This window comes from Mirounga angustirostris, unplaced genomic scaffold (genome assembly GCF_029215605.1).
Source record: "Mirounga angustirostris isolate CCGP_5_RB_7025 unplaced genomic scaffold, mMirAng1.0.hap1 SCAF_10, whole genome shotgun sequence".
NCBI classification, from domain to species: domain Eukaryota; kingdom Metazoa; phylum Chordata; class Mammalia; order Carnivora; family Phocidae; genus Mirounga; species Mirounga angustirostris.
The window spans coordinates 123975817-124000513 of record NW_026991718.1 but is presented as its reverse complement, the minus strand read 5'-3'; the positions used below and the strand labels follow the sequence as shown (position 1 = coordinate 124000513).

The 24697-nt window shown below is 56.1% G+C and overlaps 2 protein-coding genes across 10 annotated transcripts in view; one reads left to right on the top strand and one right to left on the bottom strand.

The window, feature by feature from the left end:
- Positions 1 to 21245, top strand: part of ZNF335 (zinc finger protein 335) — a 31615-nt gene extending 10370 nt beyond the window's left edge. For 3 of the 5 annotated variants that reach the window (XM_045885862.3, XM_045885860.3, XM_045885861.3), the window contains 14 exons: positions 167 to 399; positions 1310 to 1403; positions 1526 to 1620; positions 5085 to 5344; positions 6265 to 6376; positions 6463 to 6837; positions 7609 to 7751; positions 7832 to 7986; positions 8079 to 8182; positions 8260 to 8337; positions 8546 to 8629; positions 8713 to 8778; positions 8857 to 8938; positions 9025 to 9440. In XM_045885862.3, coding sequence (XP_045741818.1) covers positions 167 to 399; positions 1310 to 1403; positions 1526 to 1620; positions 5085 to 5344; positions 6265 to 6376; positions 6463 to 6837; positions 7609 to 7751; positions 7832 to 7986; positions 8079 to 8182; positions 8260 to 8337; positions 8546 to 8629; positions 8713 to 8778; positions 8857 to 8938; positions 9025 to 9152 — 2009 coding nt within the window. In that variant the 3' untranslated portion in view covers positions 9153 to 9440. Of the gene's footprint in view, positions 1 to 166; positions 400 to 1309; positions 1404 to 1525; positions 1621 to 5084; positions 5345 to 6264; positions 6377 to 6462; positions 6838 to 7480; positions 7752 to 7831; positions 7987 to 8078; positions 8183 to 8259; positions 8338 to 8545; positions 8630 to 8712; positions 8779 to 8856; positions 8939 to 9024; positions 9441 to 20639 lie in introns of those variants that run through there. The other 2 variants (XM_064573271.1, XM_064573272.1) reach the window with 2 other exon arrangements.
- PCIF1 (phosphorylated CTD interacting factor 1) lies at positions 10165 to 21766 on the bottom strand. Of its 5 annotated transcripts, none has more exons than XM_064573274.1 (18): positions 21286 to 21766; positions 18668 to 19248; positions 17592 to 17734; positions 17377 to 17501; positions 16463 to 16588; positions 16113 to 16250; positions 15816 to 15946; positions 15534 to 15688; positions 14781 to 14928; positions 14591 to 14674; positions 14285 to 14384; positions 13070 to 13232; positions 12225 to 12397; positions 12025 to 12111; positions 11743 to 11927; positions 11048 to 11141; positions 10773 to 10948; positions 10165 to 10694 (listed from the first exon to the last, which is right to left on the bottom strand). In XM_064573274.1, the coding sequence occupies exons 2-18, from the start codon at positions 18688 to 18690 to the stop codon at positions 10466 to 10468; spliced, it is 2280 nt and encodes a 759-aa protein (XP_064429344.1). In that variant the 5' UTR covers positions 18691 to 19248; positions 21286 to 21766; the 3' UTR covers positions 10165 to 10465. The 5 variants fall into 5 exon arrangements, with proteins under 5 accessions (XP_064429344.1, XP_064429343.1, XP_064429345.1 ...); XM_064573273.1 differs by having other exon boundaries at positions 18975 to 19248; XM_064573275.1 differs by having other exon boundaries at positions 19077 to 19248.
- Positions 21767 to 24697: the final 2931 nt, after the last annotated feature.

The window sequence follows — 24697 nt, the reverse complement described above, 5'->3', positions numbered from 1 at the left end:
CGGGAGGTGGGCCCAGTCCCGTCCGGCCTGGCCCACCGGAATGAGCTACAGCACGTGCTCGCCCAGCTCCCGGCCAGGACACGGTTGGAGAGGTCGCGGGGCCCGTGGAGGGCTTCCTGGGGTGGCCGAGGGGGGAGCCCAAGCGTCCGTCCGCCTGTGCCCACAGGGGCCAAGCCCTTTGCCTGCGAGTACTGCCACTTCAGCACGCGCCACAAGAAGAACCTGCGCCTGCACGTGCGGTGCCGGCACGCGAGCAGCTTTGAGGAGTGGGGGCGGCGCCACCCCGAGGAGCCGCCTTCGCGCCGTCGCCCCTTCTTCTCTCTGCAGCAGATTGAGGAGCTGAAGCAGCAGCACGGTGCGGCCCCCGGACCACCCCCCCACCCCCCGGGACCTCCTGCGGTGAGCTCAGCCAAGCAGGCAGAAGGGGCTGGGGGCGTGGGCCAGGAGGACCGTGTCCTGTCAGCTTTCCCGTCCCCAGCATCCTCATTGGCATGTTGGGGACAAGAAAATGGCCCCTGCCTCTCCGGCTGTGGTAAAGGGCAGATGAGGTCACAGGCCTGTCCACCCTAAGCTCGGAGCGGGAGTGGCTTTCCAGTGGCAGGAGCAGAGAATGAGATCTCAGTAGCTTAACTACGGTCATAGTTTATTATTCTCTCAAAAATGAGTCTGGAGGTCAGCAGCCCAGGGCTAGTGTGGCAGCTCCATGGCCAGTCATCAGGGACCAAGCGCTCTCAATATTTTTTCCCAGCCGTCCTAGGCATACGACTTACATCTTTGTGGTTGCCTCGTGGTCCAGTGTAGCTGCAGGAGCTCCAGCCTTCTAGCCACATCCCAGGCAAGAAGCAGGAGGAAGGGATGGGAGAAAGGCAAAAAGGAAGCCTGCCATTTCTCCATCTGTCTTTCCTCTGAACTTAACCAGAAGCTCCTGCTTAGCCACAAGGCCACACTTGACCTAACTGCGAGGCAGGCCGAGAAGGATAGTCTCATAGTTGAGGACATTGCCTCCCCCTCCCGTTCCACAAGAGGTGGACCACGACTATGTCCTGGTAGAACACAGGCTCCCGCGTCAGTCTTATGTTCAGATCCCAGTTCTACTTACTAGCTGTGGAGTCGTAGCCATTTGCTCCGCTTGTCTGAGCCTCGGTTAGTTCATCAGTAGCACTGAGCTGAGAAATACCTTGAGACGTAGTTGTGTGATGATGAAACAAGCCAACGGATGTAAAGCGCCTGACCCAAAGGAGGTGCTTGGCAGTCAGTGCTTGCATCCGAGCTGCCCCCTCTCAGGCTTGGCCACATCCCCACCCCACAGATTCCCCCTGAGGCGGCACCTTTCCAGGCACCCGAGACCCCCCCACTGCTCTGTTCCGACACGCTTGGTGGCGCCACCATCATCTACCAGCAGGGTGAGCTCTGAGGGAAGGTGGGAGCCTGGGCAGCTGGGGGCAGGGGCAGGCCTCCTGCTGGGGCCCCGCAGAGGGAGAGGGGGCGGTGGGCCGTTCTCAGGCTCAGGTCTCACCCAACCCAGGCGCTGAGGAGTCCACGGCAATGGCCACGCAGACGGCCTTGGATCTGCTGCTGAACATGAGCGCCCAGCGGGAGCTGGGGGGCACAGCCCTGCAGGTGAGCTGCCCAGGCCGCCGCCTCGCCTCGCCTCCCCTGTGCAGCCACCTTCGGTGCCCGCTCCGCACTGGACACTGGGAGGGGAGGAGGGTGAAGAGGCAGATGCGCCCTACCCTCGGGGCACCCCCACTTAGCCAGGAGACTGTCCGCCAAAACCCCAGGAGCAGACGCGGAGGAGGGGGGCCAGGGAGGTCAGAGGAGCTCCCGCTCAGCTTGAGTCCCCCGCGACCTCTGCCAGGCCGAGTGGTTAGCGCCGCCCCTGTGGCTTCTGAGGCCCTGTTCGGACGCAGGCTTCCCAGCTCTGCAGCCACCCAGAGCTTCCCATCTAGCCTGGCGCCCTCACCCGGCGGTGCCTCCCACAGCCGGGGCGGGGGGGGGTGGGGGGGGGCGGCCAGGCCCAGGCCTCTGTCCGCTCTGGCCTCTCTTGGCCTGCAGATCCTCCCCGAGCTCCTCAGGACTTCTCCCTCCCCCCAGCCGCCCGCCCCCGCTCCTCTGAGGCCAGAGAGCTTTGTTAGCCCCTCCTGTCTCCGAGCCTCCTGAAAACATGTCGAATCTGTGTTTGAGATGATAAATTCCAAGAACTTGGAGCAATAGCGAGCCACGGGGCTAGAGGACAGACACAACTCGGTGGAGGGGGGAGCCTGGTGTCAGACCTGGAGAGCTTCCTAGGATTACAGTAGTGCCTTTGGTGGCATATAGAAGTTGTACGTTTTTTTTTTTTAAGATTTTATTTATTTGACAGAGAGACACAGCGAGAGAGGGAACACAAGCAGGGGGAGTGGGAGAGGGAGAAGCAGACTCCCCGCAGAGCAGGGAGCCTGATGTGGGGCTCGATCCCAGGACCCTGGGATCATGACCTGAGCTGAAGGCAGACGCTTAAGGACTGAGCCACCCAGGCGCCCCAGAAGTTGTACATTTTTAGGTAGTTAAATCAGTCTTTTATGGTTTTTGCCTTTGATATCCTCCCTAGAAAGACCTCCTTCGCCCTAAGATAATATGAACATTCATTTGTATTTTCTTCTTAGAGTTTCGTTTTTTACACTTAAATCTTTACCTGGAATTTATTTTTGGTGTATGTAGAAAGGTAGGGAACTTTACTTTTTTTCCCAAAAGTTATCCAGTGCAGTATATGAAATAATCTTCCCCAGTGGTTGGAAATGCCCACTTTTCAAGTTCTAGATTCCGCCGTATACAGACAAGGTCTGTTCTATTGCTCTGTCTGCTGTTCTCGTGCCAGTACATCATGCATTTTTTTTCTGATTACAAAAACATGTTTGTAAAAAAAACATATAGAACATTAGGAAATGTTCTATGCAGAAAGTGAAAGTCCTTAACATCCCTCCCATCCCAACTGTTAATGGGCTAATAAGCATTTCTCCAGTTCTCTCCGTGTACACAGTAACACAGGGACATTGTGTTCCTTAAAAAATGGGATCACAGGGCCGCCCGGGTGGTGCAGTCGGTTAAGCATCCGACTCATGGTTTCAGCTCAAGTCATGATCTCAGGGTCATGAGATAGAGCCTCCCATTGGGCTCCGTGCTCAATGCAGAGTCTGCTTGAGATTCTCTCTCCTTCTGCCTCTGCCCCTTCTGCTTGCATGTGCATGCGCTCTCTCTCCCTCAAATAAATAAATAAATCTTAAAAAAAAAACGGGATCACATGATTCATGCTCCTCCGTAGCCCACTTTTCTTCACTGGGCAGCATGTGCGGTATGGTCTGGCCTGTGCACATAGACCTCCTCTTCCTGTCGTTCCCACATTACGTCTCCACGTCCTTCCGTCGTCCCAATGTTGTAGGTCATGCAATCCTTTATTGGTGGTTGGTTGTTTCCAATTTCTAATCAATCAAAGGCAGTGCTTCGGTGCACATATATTTCAGGTGCTCCTAAACGTTTTTTAGTTAAAAAAAAAGCCTCCTAGAAGTAGAATTGGTGGGTCTGAAGGTATGAAGCCTGAGAGAGAGAGATGCTGGTTTATGTGACCACTGCTAGAGCGTGTCTCCCTACACCTTTGCCAACACTGGGTGCTGGGTGTCCCCAATCTTTATAAATCTCATCCACGTAGTAGAAGTGTATTTCATGGTCTTTTTTTTTAAGTTTTTATTTATTTAAGTAATCTCTACTCCCAGTCAGCATAGGGCTTGAACTCCCAACCCCAAGATCAAGAGTCACATGCTCCTCTGAGCCAGCCAGGTGCCCCTCATGGTCTTAATTTATAATTTTGTGACCATAAATGAGATTGAACTACTTTCTGTATGTTCATAGACCATTTATTTCTTCTCTGACTTACCTATTTGTGTCCTGTGTCGGTTTTCCTATTAGTCCTTTTTTTTTTTTTTTAAGATTTATTTATTTGAGAGAGCGCGCACATGCATGGAGCGGGACGGTGGGTGGTGCAGAGGGAGAGGGAAAGAGAAACCTTAGCAGACTCCCCACTGAGCACAGAGCCCAACGCAGGGTCCGATCCCATGACCCCAAGATCACAATCCAAGCCATAACCAAGAGTGAGACGCTTAACCAGCTGCGCCGCCCAGGTGCCCCTATTGGTCTTTTTATTATCACTTTGTAGAGGCTCCTTGTATATGAAGGAGACTCCCCTTTTCTCTCTCGTATGAATTGTTAAATACCACATTTCTTTGTTTTCTGATTTCAGTTTATGGTTTGTTTTAATGGTTAGAAAAAAATCTTCCCACCCCAGAGCATAAAAATACTTATCCACATTTTCTCTTCATATTTGTAGTTTTTTATTACATTTCATGGGGCACCTGGGTGGCTCAGTCCTTAAGCATCTCCCTTCGGCTCAGGTCATGGTCCCAGGGTCCTGGGATCGAGCCCCACATCGGGCTCCCTGCTTGGTGGGAAGCCTGCGTCTCCCTCCTCCACTCCCCCTGCTTGTGTTCCCTCTCTTGCTGTGTCTCTGTCAAATAAATAAAAAATTAAAATTAAAAAAAAAAGATTTATTACATTTCAGTCTTTAATCCATTTGAAGCGGACTTTGGAGTAAGATGTGAGGTCAAGTTCTTTTTTTCTTAAATGGTTTGCCACTTGTCCCTTTACCCTAGGATTTCTCGGTCTTGGCCTTCAGTGGCAGATAGTTCTTTGTTGTGGGAGCCATGCTATTCGTTGCGGGGTGGTTAGCCGCATCCCTGACAGGTAACCCCGAGGTGCCAGGACCACCCCCCTTCCAAGTGTGACCAGTGAATGTCTGCAGACATTGCCCAGCTGCCCCTGGAGGGCAGTATTGTGCTATCCTGGTCTTGTTAAGTTTACTTAGTTCCAGTTGCTGGGTGGGGCTTGGAGAGTCAGAGCGTGCTTTAGAAAGAACACACAGTTGGGGCTGTACAAATGGGTGGTGGCAGCACTGGGTCGCCCGGGTGTGGGTAAGCTTTGAGGTAGAGAAGGGCCCTGAACACCAGCCCCTCTGCCGCAGACCCTGCTCCTGATGCCCACTGGGTCCATTACAGGTGGCCGTGGTGAAGTCCGAGGACGTGGAAGCAGAGTTAGCATCCCCTGGTGGGCAGCCCTCCCCAGCAGGTGCCACTCCGCAAGTGGTAACCCTCCACGTGGCCGAGCCGGGGGGCAGCGTGGCAGCAGAGAGCCAGCTAGGCGCCCCTGACCTGCAGCAGATCACCCTGGCACCTGGTCCATTTGGTGGGACTGGCTACAGCGTCCTCACGGCACCCCCTATGGAGGAGGGGACATCAGCTCCTGGCACGCCTTACAGGTGAGACCTGCTGCCTGCAAGGCCCCCTTTAGTCATTGATCGGCATGCTGGGAGGCCTCAGATAAGGGCCCTGCCCACCGGAGCCTAGGGGCAGGAGGCAAAAATCCTAATACGCGTAACATAATTAGCCATAGGAGTCGTATCTTTCTCAGGAGGTTGGAAGCTACTAATTTTTGCCCACTTAGATGTTCCAGGCACTGGACGTTCGGATCTCACCTAAACCATTCCCGTGAGATCCACGTTTCTCTCAGTTTACAAGTGAGGAAATAGGCCAGGGACATTGAGTGACTTGCCTGAGGTCAGAGAGGCAGTAAGCGAGGAGTCGACCCCTTGGTTCTAAAGTCACGTGCTCTTTGTTCTGGATGATCCTGAGGGGTTGTCCATTCTGAGCTTCGTGGCAAGCTCAGGCTCGTCGCCGGCACTGGAGGCCTGGCAGCCGCACTCTGCACTGAGCAAGTTCGGGGCAGAAATATTTGTATGCTCCCTGAACTCCGGGGCGGTCTGAGAAAGCCCTTAATCCAAGCACTGAAGCGCCACAGTTGTGTGGCTGGGATAGGAATCCAGATCCCTGGGCAGCCGGCGGGCAGCCCAATCTCAGCGTCTGCCATCTGCTCTTGGTCTTTGGGTACTTGCCAGGCCTGCCGCACTTGGCCAGACCTGGGCTGGACCCCTGGGGCTCTCCGCCTCACTGCCGCCCTGCCCTTCAAAGGAGCCAGATGACTACTGTTGAGCAGGACGATACATTGGACCTGTGGTCACTATTTATGGAAGAGACAGTTGAGGTTCAGCTGGAATTCAGACCAGGGAGTCCACCTGTGGTGGCAGTCACCCCCTCAGTTGATGACTTTCTTGGGGAAGGGGACGCCTGTGGCCTTCTGTCCCCTCCTAGAATTCACTCCTCCCCTCTTCGGTGCTCACAGTGAGGAGCCCCCAGGGGAGGCAGCCCAGGCTGTGGTTGTGAGCGACTCCCTGAAAGAAGCTGGCACCCACTACATCATGGCAGCCGACGGGACCCAGCTGCACCACATCGAGGTGAGGCTTGGGGTACCAATCCCTCCCCCATTTCTCATCCTTCCCCAGTCCTCCCTAGTACCTCACGCTCCCCCGTCTCTCTACAGCTGACTGCAGATGGCTCCATCTCCTTCCCAAGTCCGGATTCCCTGGCATCTGGAGCCAAGTGGCCCCTACTACAGTGTGGGGGGCTGCCCAGAGATGGCCCTGAGCCCCCATCTCCAGCCAGGACCCACCGGGTGGGAGACCCCCAGGGCTCTGCCTCCCCACCTCCTGTGGCCAGCAAAGCCCTGAGCCTGGGAGTGCCGCCGTCGCCACCGTCCGCAGCCACGGCCTCCTCCAAGAAGTTTTCCTGCAAGATCTGTGCTGAGGCCTTCCCTGGCCGAGCAGAGATGGAGAGTCACAAACGGGCCCACGCCGGGCCTAGTGCCTTCAAGTGCCCCGACTGCCCCTTCAGTGCCCGCCAGTGGCCCGAGGTCCGGGTAGGTGCCACCCCCTGTGCCTCCCCTCACACTCATTCGGCCACTTGTTTGTGTAACAGACCTTAACTGAGCACCCCGAGCCAGGCCCTCTCCCCCTTTTAGGGTCACAAAGGATTCCGTGAGGTCTCAGCGCTCAGTCTGGTGGGAAACCATCCAGACACGGTGACTGATGCCCCACAGTGTCCCTGGTGTGAACAGAGTGCAGACAGCAGAGCAGACAGGAATGGGTCGTGTGGGCTTGGAGTGCTGGTGCTGGCCGACCCGGGCCCAGAGGGGCAGAGGCGCAGGTGTGGTGGCAGGAGGCGTGCTTAGGGAAATGCAAGTTGTCAGGAAGCGGGAGAGCGCAGGGTACGAGGAAGGTGGTGGAAACAGTGTGGAGAAGGTGAGGAGGGCAGGTTCTGGGCGGGAGTCCTTCCCCCAAGGATTACCGTTTGCAGACCCAGAATCCTCACAGCAGCTCGGTGACGGGAGCAGGGCCCGGAGCCCTAGAACGTCGGGGCTGGGAGAGCCCTTCAGAGGTTCCCTCATCTGAACCTGAATCTTGCGTTTACGCGGGGTAAACGGAGTCTGGGAGCAGGGACAGGATTTTCTAAGTGACCTAACGGCGGGGGCCTGGGACTTGTTCTCTCCCCGCACACGGCAGCACCAGATCTCGGTCTGGTTTGTACCGGCGCAGCTCCCGTCCCCCTGTGGACACATTCCCAGACAGCCCTGTCCGTGAGGTGCTGTGTGCCCGCCCAGCCAGCGCCCCCGCCTCTGCCCCGCCCCCAGGCGCACATGGCACAGCACTCGAGCCTGCGGCCCCACCAGTGCACCCAGTGCAGCTTTGCCTCCAAGAACAAGAAGGACCTGCGGCGGCACATGCTGACGCACACCAACGAGAAGCCCTTCGCGTGCCACCTCTGCGGGCAGCGGTGAGGCGGAGGACAGGCGTGCGGGGGCTGCTGGGCATGCGTGATGGGGCCGCCCCTGAGCCTTTTCCCCCTCCCCTCAGTTTCAACCGGAACGGGCACCTCAAGTTCCACATCCAGCGCCTGCACAGTCCTGACGGGAGAAAGACAGGGACCCCGACTGCCCGGACCCCAGCCCGGACCCCCACCCAGACCATCATCCTGAACAGTGACGAGGAGACGCTGGCCACGCTGCACAGTGAGCTGCCCCTGGGGGACCAGGGTGGGGGGCTGGGGCCTTGTCAGCTTCCACCCGAGTCCCTGCGTGAGCACCCTCCCCTCTGTGCCCAGCTGCTCTCCAGTCCAGCCACGGGGTCCTAGGCCCAGAGCGGCTACAGCAGGCACTGGGCCAGGAACACATCATCGTGGCCCAAGAGCAGACCGTGACCAATCAGGTGAGCGCCTGGGCTGGGAGGTCACAGGCCAGGGTGGGGACACAGAGCCGAGGCTGGAGCTGGCTTGGTCCTGGCAGGAAGAAGCCACCTACATCCAAGAGATCACCACCGCGGACGGCCAGACAGTACAGCATCTGGTGACCTCCGACAACCAGGTGAGCACCCGGGCCAGCACTGCCCTGCCTCCGCCTGCCCCCAGGCCCTGCTTTGGGGAGGAACAGTACTTTCCAAACCACCCCTCCCCGGGTCCGTGCTTGCAGCTGCCATCATTTATGCTGGGTGTCCCTGGGCCCCTGCTCGGTCTTCCTCGCTAAGCTCCCGGTTCAAGGTCTCAGCACATGCCTTTCCTCCACCCTTCTCCAGGTACAGTACATCATCTCCCAGGATGGAGTCCAACACCTGCTTCCCCAGGAATACGTGGTGGTTCCAGAGGGCCATCACATCCAGGTAGGCCAGGCCTGAGCGGGAGTGGGGAGTGAGGGCAGGGGCGTACAGCCTCCTTGGTCGTCACGTTGCCTTCCTCCCTCCAGGTACAGGAGGGCCAGATCACACACATCCAGTATGAACAAGGGGCCCCTTTCCTTCAGGAGTCCCAGGTAGGACCTTTGGGGGGATCAGAGGGAGCCAGGGCATAGCCCCTCCAAGGCCGGATCTCATTGGCTTCTCCACTCTAGATCCAGTATGTGCCTGTGTCCCCAGGCCAGCAGCTGGTCACACAGGCCCAACTGGAGGCCGCTGCACACTCAGCTGTCACAGGTATGGGACGGGAGCCTGATGACCATGGGGACCCAGGCCGAGCTTCTGGGGCCTATGGCTCACTGTCCTCTCCCCTCCCCTGGCAGCGGTGGCTGATGCTGCCATGGCCCAAGCCCAGGGCCTGTTTGGTGCAGAAGAGGCGGTGCCTGAACACATCCAACAGCTGCAGCATCAGGGCATCGAGTACGACGTCATCACCCTGACTGATGACTGAGCCCCGAGGGCCCAACGCAGACCGTGGATGTTGGGGCCAGCTGGGGTGGGGGTTGGGGGGACCCGCTGGGACTCACCTCCCTGTTCCACCTAGGGTCTCCAGGCACTGAGCAGCCGGTATGCTGTCACTCTGAGAGAGCCAGACCTGTGCTGCTGGGTTTAGGGGACAACCATGGGCCCCAGCCAGGACATGCTGGGTGCCCTAGCCTGCAGGCAGGCTTTGGGGAGAGAAATTTATTTTTGGTTGGACCCACTGGCCCCTCAGTCTCAATAAAGGGACCAGAGTCCAGTCCTGACCTTCTTACTTTTGTCCGCAAGGACTTGGGAAATGGAAGGAAGGAGGAACATACAGCTCATGAGAGCTGCCTAGCCCCACAGTGCAGCCCACCCTGCCTCTGTAAAGTGTGGCGGCCCAACGGCAGGGCAGGCCCGTGGGGCAGAGGCCCGATACTGGGAGAGATTGCTGAGCTGGTAAGAACCCCCCCCCCCAAGCACCTTCAGACCTCCTTCCCTTCTCCTGGACCCCAGAAGAACATCTGCTCCCAGCCTAGAGGTCCTCAGAGGGCAGCACAGCCAGCTGCCAGGGTAGAAGACTATACCCTGAAGCCCATGGTGGCCCAGAGCTGCTCCTCCTACTGACCCTGGGCTGTGAACCCTAGCTGGCTGCCCCCTCACTGTGGCGGCTCTAGGTCGAGCAGGAGTCTTGCTCTCTGCCTGGGCACAGCCTCCAGTCCTCTGCTCCCTGGAGGGTAGGAGTGCAGGCCTGGCTGTGGGAGTCTGGGGCCTGCAGATAGATGATGCAGGGCTGTGGACTCCAGACTTGCTAGACACAGAGACCACCAGAGATGCAGTTGTGGGGCCAGCAGGGTGAGAAGTTAGATACTGGAGCCCTGGGTTGGGGTGTGAAGGCCCAGGGGTCATAAGAAGGTGAGCCTGGATGTAGAGGGTGTGGTTCCAGGACTAGCTCCAGGTTCTCCGCCTTCTCAGCCCTCAAGACCCTCACGCATTCTTAGGGGGGTTTCTGTATTTCCTTTTACAAATGAAACGATGGTGATAAGATAGTAGAGATTAGGGGAGGACGGGGGAAGGGATGGGACCTATTTACATGGGAGATGGAGTGAGTTTGAGGTGAGGAGTTGGGGGATCGGGCAGGGAGGGGGAGCCCTGGCAGAGGCATCATCTTCCTATGACACTGGCAGCCTGAGTCCTGCTGCCACCTCAGGGGGAGGGTCCTGGGGTCTGCTCAGCCCCAAAAGGCCCGAGTCCCAGCAGTCCACACCAGCGCCCTGGGGCTCCTCCTCCCCGCAGGATGTGTTAAGTGGGGTGAGGCTCGCGGCTAGGGCCCTGTTCGCGACCCGAGTCCCGGTCCTTGTTCTCTGAGCAGGAAGCGGAGGAGCCAGAGCCGTGGCTGCGCCCTGACTGCCGGTAGGCGGTACTCAGCTCCTGCAGCCGCTCTGGCGTCGGCCCCCACTTGGCAAAGCCAGGGTCGTTCTGTAGGAAGAGCACGGCCGTGTTGTGGACAGCCTTGTAGTGCATTTCTTCCCTGTGAACGAAGGAGCAGCTCAAGGTGGGGCTCAGCCTGGCGTGATTGCCACCCCCCGTGCCCTCCCCGGGCACCCACTTCTTGCAGACGTGCTGGGAGCCACTGCGGTACTCGTGCTCGAAGGCAGGCAGGACCAGCTGGTGGCGTTTGAAGCGGCTCTGCTCCATGCGGGTGAGCGCCGGCGTGGGGGGTTCTCGCCACTCGGGGATGAACACGATGAAGGACAGGGGCTCTGGTGAGCTCTCGAGCAGTTTCTACGGGAGGGGGCACGGGGTGGACGTCAAAGGCTGCCCACCAGGTGGCCGGCAATCCTGCTTGCCACCCCCACCCCCCACCTGCAGCAGCGCACCCACCTCAAAGTGAGAGACCATGGCATCCATGAGCTCCTCGCAGAACGGAGGGTTGGCCTCAAAGGAGCCACTCAGCGGGGAGAAATCCAGACAGGGCCTGGGGACAGAGGTGAGCATCCTAAGCACCCCACGTTGTCAAAGGGGTGGGCCCTTGTCCGGCCCTGGGCCAACACGCATCCCTAATTTCATCCTGGGACAAGATGTGGCCGACTCCATTGAAGGGCTGAGGATGGAGAGGCTCAGGCTTGGCAGCCAGGTCCACCAAGCCACTTAGTGGAAAGGCTGGGGCTCAAACCCAGTTCGGACTCCGCGCTCACCACGGCACAGGCCCCAGCCAGGAGGTCCCCAGGTGCTGAGCCAGCCCTCTTGTTGTCTCAGGCCTGTCTCCTCTCACCCGTGCTCACTGCCCTCCATCCTCCCGTGGTAGTGTGAATTACCACTTCCCGTGCCTCTCCGTGCCTGGACCAACTCACCGAGAAACCCACAGGCTGGGGCAGGGGCTAGCACAGGCTCCCGCAAGTACAGCGACCAGTCCAAAGTCACACAGCTAGCAAGGGGTGAAGGCAGGGACTACACCCAGTACCGCCCGATTCCAAAACCCTAAAGCATTAGGAAGTAGCCAGCCCAGGTGGCATCTCTGCTCTAGAGGAGCCCCTGTCGGGCCTGCACAGAAGGGCCCGGCAGCCCCCGGCCCTCACCCGCGGGAGCCAAAGTAGCCGTCCGTGTCCGGGAAGGCAGAGCAGTACTGGCGGAAGTAGCAGTTGAGCGGCGAGGCGAAGCACTCAAAGCTGACGCCGAAGAGCCGGTGGAGGGCCTCAAAGACGTGCACGGGCAGCGATCCCTGCAGGCCTGTCCCCTCGTAGAGGCCCACGCCAAACATCATCTGCACAGTGGCCGCCGTCAGCCTCCGGGGCTCACCCCCCGGCCCCCCTCCAGCGGAGCGCCCCCCCCCCCCCCCCGCCGCTGCCCCAGGCCCATACCTGGTACCGGCGGAGGAGACACCAGACGCGGGGCAGGAACCTCTCAAAGGCGGCGTCGTCAATGCAGCTGTAGCGGTAAAGCAGCCACTGCGGGGCAGAGAGCGGTCCTCCGACAGTGCTCCCTCCCTCCCTCCCTCCCCGCTGGCCACCTGCTGCGGACACTGGCTCCTTCTGCCTTCTCCCTTCACCCCAGCTCTTACCAGCTTGCTGAAGTAGTTGCGGCTGACCTTGACCATCTCTCCCTTATACCGGATGCAGACCACGTTATTCTCCATATGCATCTCCACGCTGGGCATAGGGGGCGCGGACACGGCCAGCCGCACTGGGTAGCAGTACACCAGGCGGGGCTCCACTCCTGGGGCCTCCACCTCCTCTGTGGGCAGGGAGAGCAGTGAGGGGCCACCCTGCCTCGGCTCGGCTCACTCGCAGTGCTTAGTGCGTGCTGGGGCCTCACGTGTGTCCCAGCGACCGGGGTAACGGGAGTCTCGTCCCACAGAGGAGCAGAATGCAGCTCAGACGGTTTCGTAACGGCATTAACAGCCAGGAAGTCAGCAGGGGCAGGAGCTGGTGGCCTGGGTCGACGTGCTCGGGACTGGCACAGGCCCCCAGCTGGTCAGACAGGAGGAGGAGAGCTGCATAGCTCTCCTAGGGACTGCGGTACCTTATTTAGGGAGCTCTCTGGGCCAAGCTTGGCTCAGAGTTACCCGAGTACACGTATGAGCTGTGGCCAGGCACGAGAGCGCGGTGTGGGGAGACGGGGGCTTGCAGAGAGCAGGTGCCAACGCAAGTCCGCCCAACTGCTGACCCCCGGCCTGTCTGCACCACCTTCTGGCTCTCCCTTTCCCAGCTCTTCTCCAGTTCCTAGAGGAGGGCTGGAACCCCCGAGCCCAAGGACAGCAGGTCCTGCTCCAGACACTGCTGGGGGAAACAGACTTCCCCAAAGCAGCCTGCAGCCTGGAGGCTCAGCCTCGCTTGTCCCCTCCATCAGGGCCCAGGGAACAGAGTTGATGGCCTCACAGCTGGCTCCCTGCCGTTGGCTTCCTACCTGGGATGTTGTTTTCTTTGAGGATGGCAAGGTGCTTCTCACGGATCCGCTTGACATACTCCAGGGAGATGTGGTAGATCTTACTACAGATGCCCTCCACGGAGTCCTTGGCCGCGGCGGACACATGGGGGCCGCACTGCCTTCGCAGGTGCTCCAGACGGTCCTGGAGGAGACACCCCCGATCAGGGCTCCGGGGCGCCGGTGGGGGAGGGCTGGAGGTGTCCAGCAGTCCTTGTTTTCAAACACGGCTACTTAACTAGCTGTGTCACTTAGACAAGTCCCTTGGCATCTCTGAATCTTACTCCTCAACTGTTAAGGGAACACAAAATACTTACCGGATAAGACAGTTTGAGTATTAAATAATTGAGGGCTTAACCAAGCCCCTGGCATACAGCAAGTGTCCAATAAATGCCAGCACCTCTAGTGGGGGTTACACTGTGCCAGATCCCATGAGAATTGCTGGGGAAACAGACAAAGCAGGCACAGTCCCCACTTATAAAGCATTTGCCACCTACTAGGGAGAAGAGACCATTACAAAAAGGGGTCCTTGGTCATTGCAGATTTGAGATCTGAACTTTTAGCAACTGGCAAGGATTTAACTAGGCATTTGTAATTTTGCTGAATCACACGTGTGAAAGTGATGAGTGAAAATGAGTCACTCTGGCTAGTGAGTACACCTACCTTTGTCACTCTACGTGTCAAGTACAGTTACTATCGTGAAGTGCGAAACCTTGTCTCTTGTGAAAAATGATCCTGAAAAGAAAGCCCATTGCTAGTGCTGGCGGAGAGTTAAAGAAGTGGCGGGTCTGGGCCAGAAAACAGAATCGCTGCAGACACAGTAAAGCAGGCACTGAATCTGGTGCCAGTTCTTCACTGTGGTGAACGCACACACCCAAGAAAAGGCAGTTTGTCCACCTGTGTCCAAAAATCTATTCAAGGGAGATGTTCAACATTCATTAAGTTGAAAAAACAGCTACTTATGGTGTGTGGCCGAGCACAGGATTCCATTAAAGAACCTTAATGGAGACCATCTTTAGGACAGAGCCAGGAGCCTGGACAAACATCTCTACATGCAGGAGTTTGGGGACTGATGAGCATCAAAGGTCTGCTGAACCACACAACAGGCTGCTGTGGGGTCCTGCCCGGCCTAGGCAGGCAGCTGGAGGAAGGAGCCACAGAGCCTTGCCACTGGCCTCCTTCCCCAGGGCCACTCACCATGTAGTCCTCCTTGGAGGCTGAGTGGTCCTTCCGCAGCCAGCTGAAGGTGTCCTCCACGTTCCATTTGACCACCTTCCTGCTGTCAGGGGACGCACTCCTGCCAGTTGAGGGCACATAATGGAGCCGGGGGTCGGGCATCTGCTCTATGCTTACTCCTCCCACCCCATCTGCACTGACATTCTTTGGGAGCCGGCCCTCCTGCCACCAAGAACGATGACCGAGCTCCATGAGATGGGCCAGAGAGCCCAGGACCTCCCCACTCTGATCACACACCCAGCCTGCTGGGTTATGCCTAGAGCAAACCTGGATTCAATGAGCCGCCTCGCGGCCTCTGCGTATTTGAAGAGCAGACGCTTGGCTTCCTCCCGGAACTTGATTCGGGATAACCTGGGACCGAGAGCAGGCAGAGTGAGAACCCTTCTATACAGGACTGGCCACACACACCTACCCGCCCCCCCAACCAACCGAGTCGGCCCCAGCTGTGGGCCTGTACCTGATGGGAATGTCATTCATGATTTCACGAAACATGGAAGGTGACACGACCGGTTCACAGTTGCTTGGCAACAGGGGGTCAGAGCCTTTATCCACGACCTTGCGCTCCAGCATCCAGCGGTTGAAAGATTCTCGAGGGGGCTCGATGCCTGCGGAACAGACGAGCTGGTGAAAGCCTGGCTCGGTCAGCGGCCTCCACGTGGGCCCAGCACACGGGGGGGGGGGGGATGCGGGCACCGGAGGGGCAGCAGTAAGGGGCGCTCCGCCTGCAGGCAACATCTCCCCAGGTAGACTCAGAATCGCGAGTTTTCTGCAGAGTGTTACGAAACGTTGCTTGGGAAAAGGGGAAAGGAGAAACACTACATTTCAGCAAAGTCAAGCAGGCTTCTTTACACTAAAGAATAAAAGCCGCAGCTCACTGAGGACTTCCCATTCCACCTCTCCTCCCGGCAGCAATGCATGAGGTGCAGGTACTTTTGGTTCTATGCCCTCTCACAGAGCCACGAAAAGGCTTCGCACGTACCTGACAAACAGTAAGCATTCTGGAAGTGTTAATGATGGCGTCTGCGGTTACTGATGCCAGTCTTTCTGTAAGCAGTTAGCGGAGCTGCGGCTCCAGCAGGCCTGTCCCCTCCACAGCCTGCACTCTCAAGCGCTAGGCTCCACTGCGCCGTTCCCAAGCCCAGCGGGTCAAGCCCGGCTCTTGGCTAAGGGTGGGCGGAAGCAAGGGTCCTGAGGCCCAGGAGGCAGTTACCCTCTCGCTGCTGGCACAGCTCCCGGTAGTGCTGCCGAAGCTTGAGGATGAGCTGGGAGCGAAGCAGCTCCACCTCGGGGTGTGGGGGCAGCACCTCTGAAGGCCCTCGGTGCTTGATGACAGCGTTGGTCTGGATGTCCAGATCCCAGTACACCCTTGGGGCACGGAAAGGAGCAAAGAGGAAAGTAGAGGCAAGGGAGGAGGGGTGCCCTGCCCCCACACCCCATGGTCCCAGGCACGCATGGACGATGGATGCCCCCAAACCAATCAGCAGGGACTCACTCGGTGGGTCGGAGGAAAGCTGCCTGCTGTTTATCTTCGGGGGATGTCCCCCACATCTTCAGCGTTGGGGTTCCTGGGATACTGGGGGAGCTAGGCACTGATGGGCCTGTGGGTGTCACGGGGATTTCAATCTAGAGCAAAAACACAGAAGGCACCGGGGTCAGGAGAGCTGGCCTGCAGCTGCTGCTCTGGCACAGCTCACGAGCTGTGCCCCAGGCCCCCTCCTGACCGACCTGCCGGCTGCCTGCTTGCGGCGGCCGCTCACCACCCACGTCCTCACAGCCCGCAGACGCTCACCTTGGGCTTCTTCACACCATTGCCGCTCGGCTGCTCTTCCGAGAGCTGCCGCTTTCGGGGCTTGTTCTCAGCCGGGGGGGTTTCCACCAAGCTTGAGTCTTGGGGCAGTGGGGTCGCATTCAGCCCCAAAGGGTCCGACTGGTGGAGGGAGACCAGCAGAGTTGCAACGGGGGCCAGTGCCTTAGGAGTCCCAGTATGACAGAATCCTGATGCCCTCCTGCCCCCTGCTCCTACTGCTCCGAGAAGAGCAAAGGGGGCTGAGATGCAGAAAGAACACTGGGCTCCACCCCTGCCTGCCTCTTGAAACTGTGTGACCTTGGGAGAGGTACGTCCCTTCCTAATTCCCTCACCTTCAAAATGGCCATGCCAAACAGGCCCAACCTCCTGTTGGGAAGACGATTCAATGAGTCCATGAATATGACCAGTTTAATAGGACATGTGGCAGAAGAACCCGCTGTACATGTTAATTTCTCTTCCTTAAACACGAGAATGAGAGGAATAAAGGGAAAAACTCAAGAAACGCTTTTTTTTTAAAGAGCAAGACCCCATGGATGAAATTCCTTTGGTGATCCCGAGTATGAGTGATGGTAGGCAGGGTAGCCCTGAAATCACATCAGGTTCGAGTCCAGCTCTGCCTCTTACTGGCTCGAGGTCTTGGGCCAGTCATTTCCCATCTCTGACCCTCAGTGTTTTCATCTGCAAAATGGGGCTGCCAACTGGCTTGATTATGCCCAGTAAGGAAAGTCTGCCCCGCCTGATAGGGATCCAAAAGCACACGTTCCTGCCAGACGGCCCCCTCACATGGACACTGCCATTCCTAGAACGTGCTTCTCCCCTCTGACAACTTTCACTTCACTAACTTTGTCACCTTAAGTGCTAATTCAAGGAGAAGCATTCCCTGTCCCCTCCCCACCCCGTGACTTCATGCACATGCCACACTTCGATCCTACTGTCTCCTCAGTAGACTGTGGGCCCCCTGAAAGTGCAAGGGCAGGACCAGGTCCGTCTTGCTTATAACTGCATCACAGGCACAGTGCCCAACATGGAGTTCAAGTTCAGCATCATACACATTACAATCATCTCTTTACGTGTCAATCTCCCCTATATGAGTGTAGGTTCCATGAGGGCAGGGAGTGTGTCTGTGTGTCATTGTATCCCCAGGTCCCAAGATGGGGCTAGGCGCATAACAGCTGCTCAAGATAGATTTGGGGAAGGCCCAGATGCTAGAAGCTGCTCGGGAGCCCTGCCCTGGGCTGGCACTCACAATCACGTCATGCTGGCCCAGCACAGGCATCTCCCACAGGGACTGGTTGGTGAATCGGTTGAAGTAGTAGGGACGGTTCTCCCTCCGGCTCCAGCACTTCTCCCAACCGGCATGCACCAACTCCTCTGCAAACAAGCATGGAGCCCAGCCAGGGTCAGGGCTGCTCCTGAGGCATCCTTCCTACCCCGCCACCCTACCCTGCCCCTCGCCAGTACCTGGGAGGTCCTGCACCAGGCGGATGGGCTTTGGAGAACAGGGCTGGCTCTGATTGGAGGTGCCTGGGGAGTGACTCAGCAGGGACGCTTCTTCCCGGGGGCTGCCGTGATTCTCATTGGCCATCTCAGCACCCACACCGGACCTGCCACACAGAGGACCAAAGGGTGTCAGGCTAGCAGGGCATGGAGGTCAGCTCCACCCCTCACCCACCAATTACAATCCACTGAGGGCTCCATTGACCACTTGCAGACATGAAGAAATCAATCCAGTCCGGTCCCTGGAGGGCCAGTGTGGTACCAAAGGAGTCCTGGGATCTAAGTCCCAGTTCCCTCAACTGCAAAATGTTGCTCCTTCTGCCTGACATACTCTCCCCAATTCTCCGCCTGGCTTGTCACGATGTTCACATGCTCCAGGAAGTGTTCCTGGACTCTCCACCCAACCCCCCTCCGTGGGGCGATGAACACTTCCACTGTGGCACTCAGTCCTATCAGCTGGGTTTGTCTACCCGTCAGATGGTCAGAACTCCCAAGGCTAGGAACTGGGTCCAGTTCATCTCTCCAGTGCTCAGCAGGGTACCTGGACCCAATAGGAACTCTATTCATTCTGCAAATATTTAGAAAGCACAGAGTGGCACAGAACACAGAACAGGGTCTGCCCTTGAGAAGCGATTCCCACAAAAAAGAACAGGAGGACCTCTTTCCTGTTCCTACCCAATAAAATCTAACTGGAACAGAGTGCAGCCCAGAGGGGACATGGCATCTAAGTGGCTGCCTCATTCTGTGCTTCAGGGCAGGAAACAATCTGTTGCTAAAGAAACCAGTGGGACTGAGAAGAAATACCTAATTCAGTCCTCCCTAATCCCCAGGTGAAATGTACTTTAAATACCAGGAAGCAGGTCAGCTCCTTCAGATTTGTATTCTCCACGACCCCCACCCAAAGCACATCCAGCACAAGCCTCAATGGCCAGTGATTCCTGACCTGGCTGTTAGACTCCTAGGGGCCCAACCGAGATTGGACTGGTGATCCCAAAGTTGTTCTCAAGATGTCACAGCACCCAAAGAAATCAAACATTTACCCACAAAAAGAGCACAAAGGCATGTTGAAACATCAGTTATCTTTGCTTGCTGAAATTTTATCAACTCGTTGTGGTCACACTGATTATCTCATGATGATCAGAAGCTCTGATTGGCTGTTGACAACATCATAGGAATCACTGGGACATTAATTTTATTTGTACAGTCATAGATATCTTCGTTAATTTGGAAAGGGAAAAGTGAGCGATTATTTCGTCGGTACAGTTTGGCAGTAAAAACGCACAGAGCAAGAGGGCATACATACAACCAAAGGGGGCCGTGATAACAGAAAGATTCGGAACCACTAACCGAGGGGAGAAAAGGCTTGATTCTCTGGGGAGGAGGGATTCCCGGTGCCTTGGGGCTGAGCCCATATGTCTTAAGCCTGCAAAAGGTCCCTCTTTTTCTCACCCTCTGGGGTCTGCAATGCTAGCATGAGAGGGTTTTCTTCTCCGACCGGATGGACCCCCACGTCACAGGATCCCAGAGGCAGGGGGAAGGCCTGCAGGAAGGCTCAGCACGGGTGGGTGGGCTGGTCAGCAGTGGAGTGGACGGGGGCCCAGGGAATTCCTTGCATCAGCAACTGCAGAGCAAAGAGAAGAGAGAGTCACAGACCTGTGAAATGCTGCAGCACACGCACAACAGCAAGAGGGGCAACGACACAGAGCAAGTTGGGAGCCCCCAGGACAGGGCAGGGGACACTGTGGGAGATCTGGGGATTTATGGGACGAAAATGATACTTCCCAAACTTTGCAAACCAAAAGGTTCACCTTCACGGACTTGCAGCCTGCAGTCACACAGGCCCCGTGTTGAGGAGGGCCCTAACTGGTTTCATGCTCTATGGTTGTGGTCTTGAAGTTTTCAATACACTTTTAATAAGCAGGCCCATGTTTTCGTTTTGCACGCTGGACCCCACAAATTGTGTAGCTGCTCCTATCAACCAAAATATCCCTAAGCCAAGAGAAAAGTGAACATACCATTTGGCCCTTGAACAACACAGGTCTGAACCGTGTGGGTCCACTTACACAGTTTTCCCAATACAATGTGCTACTATAAATGTATTTACGCTTCCTTATGATTTCCTTAGTAACAGGTGCTCTTCCTTAGCTGACTTTATTGTACGAATACGTTGTGTAATACACATAATATACAAAACACGTGTTCATCCACTACCTATGTTACCACTAAGGCTTCTGGTCAACAGGAGGCTATTAGTAAAGTTGTGGGGAGCCGAAAGTTCTACTGGGATTTCCAACAGTGCCGGGATCGGTGCCCCTAACCCCTATGTTATTCATGGGTCAACTGTACGTATCAGATCCCGGGGGCATGCTCCCAAGCCACCCACAGTGAGTGAAAAACACACTTCTTTGAATCGATCTTTTAAAACCACAATAATCATACATGCAAATGCATTATGTAACACAGCATGTTCATCTTTATTGACAGTTTCCCCAACAAATATCGTGTGACACTGATACAGTAACTGAACTACGCAGAGACAGCAAGAACAGCACAGCTGAGAGGCCAAATGGGGACACTGCGGTGTTTTCAAAGCCAACTGTGCATCTCGAGGGCTTGTAAAACAATTCAGATTCCTGTCCCTTACTTCACGTCCTAGGAGTCGGGAATGGGGAAGGGAGATTCATCTCACAAGAATTTGTATTTTTTAAACACACCCCAAAAGGGAGGCCTGGCAAACGGGATGACAAATTTTACACCGCTTCAAACCTTTACCAATTTTTTACGATTAAAAAAATTTTCTTAATTTCCCAGGTGATTTGGAAGCAGCAGGTCGGCGGCCAAAGAACCGGCTCTGGGTTTGGGCAGACCCGGGGTCCAGGTCCTTCTACCGCTTTCCGACTTACAAACAGGAATCATTCGACCTCTGTGGTCTCTATACGTAGAGTCTAGCGTATTGTACACTTTAAGTAATTAATAACTCTATTATTAAGGTAATGTTTTATTTATCCAAAGGCTTCCCAGGCCCCGCGCATACCGCAGTCTGAAAGCGCCGACCAGCTTAATAACTGTATCTGCGCAACCGGAGGAACCCACCAGAAGGAAAAGAACCTGGTTACGGGATTGGAGAAAGATGAGGCGGGACCATCTCAGTAACGCACCAATCAGAACCCTCTGAATCAGGAGGGCGGAGTCAAAGGACTGGCAAAATGCGCAGGCGCGGGGGCCTCTCAAGGAGGGGGCTCCCCCCCACACACACACCCGAGCGCGCGCACACCTTCCCCTCCCCCCAAACCCAGCGGGGGCGGGCTGTTTGGCGCGCGCGCGCCGGCCCATCTCTCGGGCTCCGCCCCCCGCCCCACCGCGCGCTCCCGCCCCCGGGCTGAGGCGACTCAGAGTCGGAGCCCGACACAAAGGCGGTGGCGGCGGCAGCAGCGGAGGGGCCCTAGAGGCCGCTCCGCCCGCGCTCTCCGGGCCCAGCTCCCTCACCCAAGCTACCGGCCCGGCCGCCCACCCGCGGGCCTAAGATGGCGGCGGCGGCAGAGACAGGGCAAGCGGTGGCCCCGAGCGGAAAGCGCCAGAGGGGCCACCGCTGCCCGGCTTCGGATCCTCGGACCCCGGAGCGGCTCGCGGCGGGACCATGGCTTCCTGGGGTTCTTACCTGCCCGGAGCGGACTCGAGGGGACGCGGCTACACGTTCTGCTCGACCTCCCGTTTTGCCGCCTCCGCCTCGCCCTCCCCAGCGCCGCTGCCGCCATCTTGTGTCCCGGGCCGGGACTCCGCGCTGCGCATGCGCTGGTACCGCCTCTGAGGGACCTCGCCGCTGCCGCGCCGCCATCTTGAGTGTGGCAGGACCGGCTGACTCCACAGACCCGGCTTGCTTTCGCGCCCCCTCCCCTTCCTCCTGTTCTTCCCTGTTGTTCCATGCGGGTCTCAGGAGGGCTCGGCAGCTTTGCGGTTTGTGGGGTGTAGACGGAGGCAGGAACGAGCTCACAGGCACGTTCCCTGCCTCAGTTTCCCTCCGCGAGCACACCCGCCAGGGTTGGAGGACTTGGGTGGGAGGCGCACCGCCTGGGCCGGACTGAGAGTGCGCACCGGGGGGCGCGGGGCGGGCTGGGAACCTGCGGGCGCTCGGCAAAGACGCCGAGCCGGGGGCGGAGTTGTGACGCTGCTCTGGGCGTGGCAGGGACCTGGGTCCTAGCTCCGGCGGGGCTCTGCCACTTAAACGTCCAGTGGCTTTCCCTCTCTGGGCCGCTGTCAAGAATGTTTTCCAGCCATTTTCCATGTCCAAGATGCAAGCAAATCGAACCTTCTTCCACTGTGAGGCTACATAAGTTACAAGTGTTCTTGAGTAGAAGAAACTCAAAACAGCCGTGGGAGACATAATGAAGGGCTTTGGCAAATTTAGGAAATTATTAATTAAACGCATCAGAGAGGCTCTCCCAACACTGACATACCTATGGCTACTAGTTGCGGTGCTAAGCCGCACTGAGCTCAGACCGGCCACCAAAGTTAGGCCAGCAGGAGCTGCAGTTGCTAGGTACCCCACGCCCGGCTCCCTGCAGGATTCTTGGGTAGGGGCGGGCCGACTCGCTAGCTCCACCTCTCTCGGGCCGCCTTAGTAAACTGACCTCTCAACCGCAGTAGCTTCAGAGGAATACGAGGTTGCCACCTGCTTGTTGGCCTGACGCTTCCCAAGCGGAGCCAGAGGCTGCAGGTACCCCAGCTGGGCAGCAGCCTCTGCCGTCCGCGGTACCTGGCCAACGTGCAGCCAGGTGGGGTTGGGAGTGTCAACAAAACCGGAGGCAATAGTATGAACTAGGGTATTCATCAGTCCGGCTAGGTTTAGAGCCCTGCTCCTCCATCCTAGATGTGTGGCCTTGAGGGAGTTGTTGGACCTCTTGAAGCTTTAGTTTCCTCTAATGAAAGGTAAGTCCGCCTGCCTCATAAAGGTTTGGTGAGAATTAACTGGGATGATGCCTGTAAAGTACTCAGCACATGTGGTACCTGGCATTTAATAAACGTTAGCTATTATCGCTTCACAGGGTTATGAGGATTGCCCCAAGTAGCTTTTGAGCCCTCCAAAAATAAACCTGCCCCATATAGGCACCATAGGTGAAGCCAATCCTGCCCTCACAGAGCCTCCAGTTCGCTCGGGAAGCTTAATAGGAAATCGGATGCCTGGTCTCCACCTCAGACCTACATAGGGGACCACATGTTCTGCTCGCCCTGGGACAGTCTTGATTTATGGCTGCTGTCCTGGCATAATTATTAATACTGTCTTCTTTCTCAGAAGTGCCCTGGTTTGCACGATAAATTATACGGTCACTCTAGACTTACAGATTGCCCAGTTTTGCAAGCTCCACAGCTAGTTCTTATTAAAACTGGAGTGTAAAAACCATATAGTCATTGCTGTCTGTTCTTGCTTTTATGCTTTCAAAGTATCATTTCATTTGCTGCTCAGAGTCTCACAACCCAAATGCCTATTCCTATTTTACCATATAATCCTCTCCAAGAACTCTGAGAGTAGAAATGATTATCTCAAGTCTACCCATGGGCAAACCGAGGCTGCAGGGAAGGGTCAGGGGTCAAGTAATTGTACGAAGTAATATGAAGTATTAGAACTGGGGTCTTGAGGCCAGGGTTCCCAGCATCAAAACCCAAAGCCAATTCCATGAAACCACACTGCTTCCCTCTCTTGTGGAGAAGGGAATTTGGACTTTAGGGAAGTGACTTGCCTGAACTCACACCGCAGTCCCGGACAGCTCCACTTCAGACTCACAGTGTCAAATGAACACTGCTCTTCGCCTTCATCTGCCTCCTCAGACTGGTTCCTTCCAATGCACTCCTCATATCTCCCTTCTCCTTGCTTTCCACATACAGTCAAAACCAGCCTCTTCTTTCCATCCCCTTTCCTACTACCATAGAGCAAGACCCATTATTTTTGAAACCTTCTTGTTAAGAATAGCACACATACAGGGGCGCCTGGCTGGCTCAGTTGTTAAGTGTCTGCCTTCGGCTCAGGTCATGATCCCAGGGTCCTGGGATCAATCCCCGCATCGGGCTCCCTGCCTGGTGGGAAGCCTGCTTCTCCCTCTCCCACTCCCCCTGTTTGTGTTCCCCCTCTTACTGTGTCTCTCTCTGCCAGATAAATAAAATCTTAAAAAGAATAGCACACATACAGAAAAGTGCACAAAACGGAAATGTAAACCTTCATGATCTGTCACAGAGCGAATACCCAGGTGAACATCACTCAGGTCGAGGTATCATCAAGCACAGTGTAATCACCACTAATTTTGTGATAATCATTTCTTTGCTTGTATAGTTTTACCACCTAAGTGTGTATCCCTAAACACTATAGTTTCATTTTGCCTGTTCCTTGAACTGTATACAAATGGAATTACACAGTCCTATGTTGCGTTGGCCTTCTTTTGCTCCACATTGCACTTGCAAAATCCATTTATGTTGTTGCATGTAGCTAGAGTTCATTTTCATTGCTGTATTCTGTCTTCCAATGCATATTTATCTATTCACCTGTTAGGAGATATTTGAAGCGCCCCCACCCCATACGTCCTTTCTGAATTATTATAGATAATAGTAATTAATGACAAAATAATTATATTTAAATAAATAATGAGTTAATCCATTGATTAATTGTGTAAATATTTGAATGAATGAATGAGTGAATAATAAGACCAGTCTCCAAACTGCTCTTCCTGTCCTCCAGCCTTGCTTCTCTCCTAGTCCATGATCTCCCCTGCAGTCACAGAGATCTCTTTAAATCTGGTCATATGGCAAATCTGATCAAGTCACCCTGGGCTTAAAACCCTTGACTATCTCCCCACTGACTGCAGGATGAAGTCCCAAAACCCTTAACTTGGTTTACAAGGTCATAATTATAATGAGAGCTACCATGGCAGAGCATTTAGTATGGTTGTGCCGAGCACTTGATATACATTCATGTTGGGGCGCCCGGGTAGCTCAGTCGGTTAAGCAGCTGCCTTCGGCTCAGGTCATGATCCCAGGGTCCTGGGATCGAGCCCCGCATCGGGCTCCTTGCTCAGCGGGCAGCC

Coding starts and splice junctions, on each gene's coding strand:
- PCIF1 (XM_064573273.1), bottom strand. CDS start 19,039: ATGGGCTCAGCCCCAAGGCACCGGGAATCCCTCCTCCCCAGAGAATCA. Junction 15,689..15,815: donor GCTTTCCTCCGACCCACCGA/GTGAGTCCCTGC, acceptor CCGTGCCCCAAG/GGTGTACTGGGATCTGGACA. Junction 10,949..11,047: donor CCATGGTCTCTCACTTTGAG/GTGGGTGCGCTG, acceptor CCCCTCCCGTAG/AAACTGCTCGAGAGCTCACC.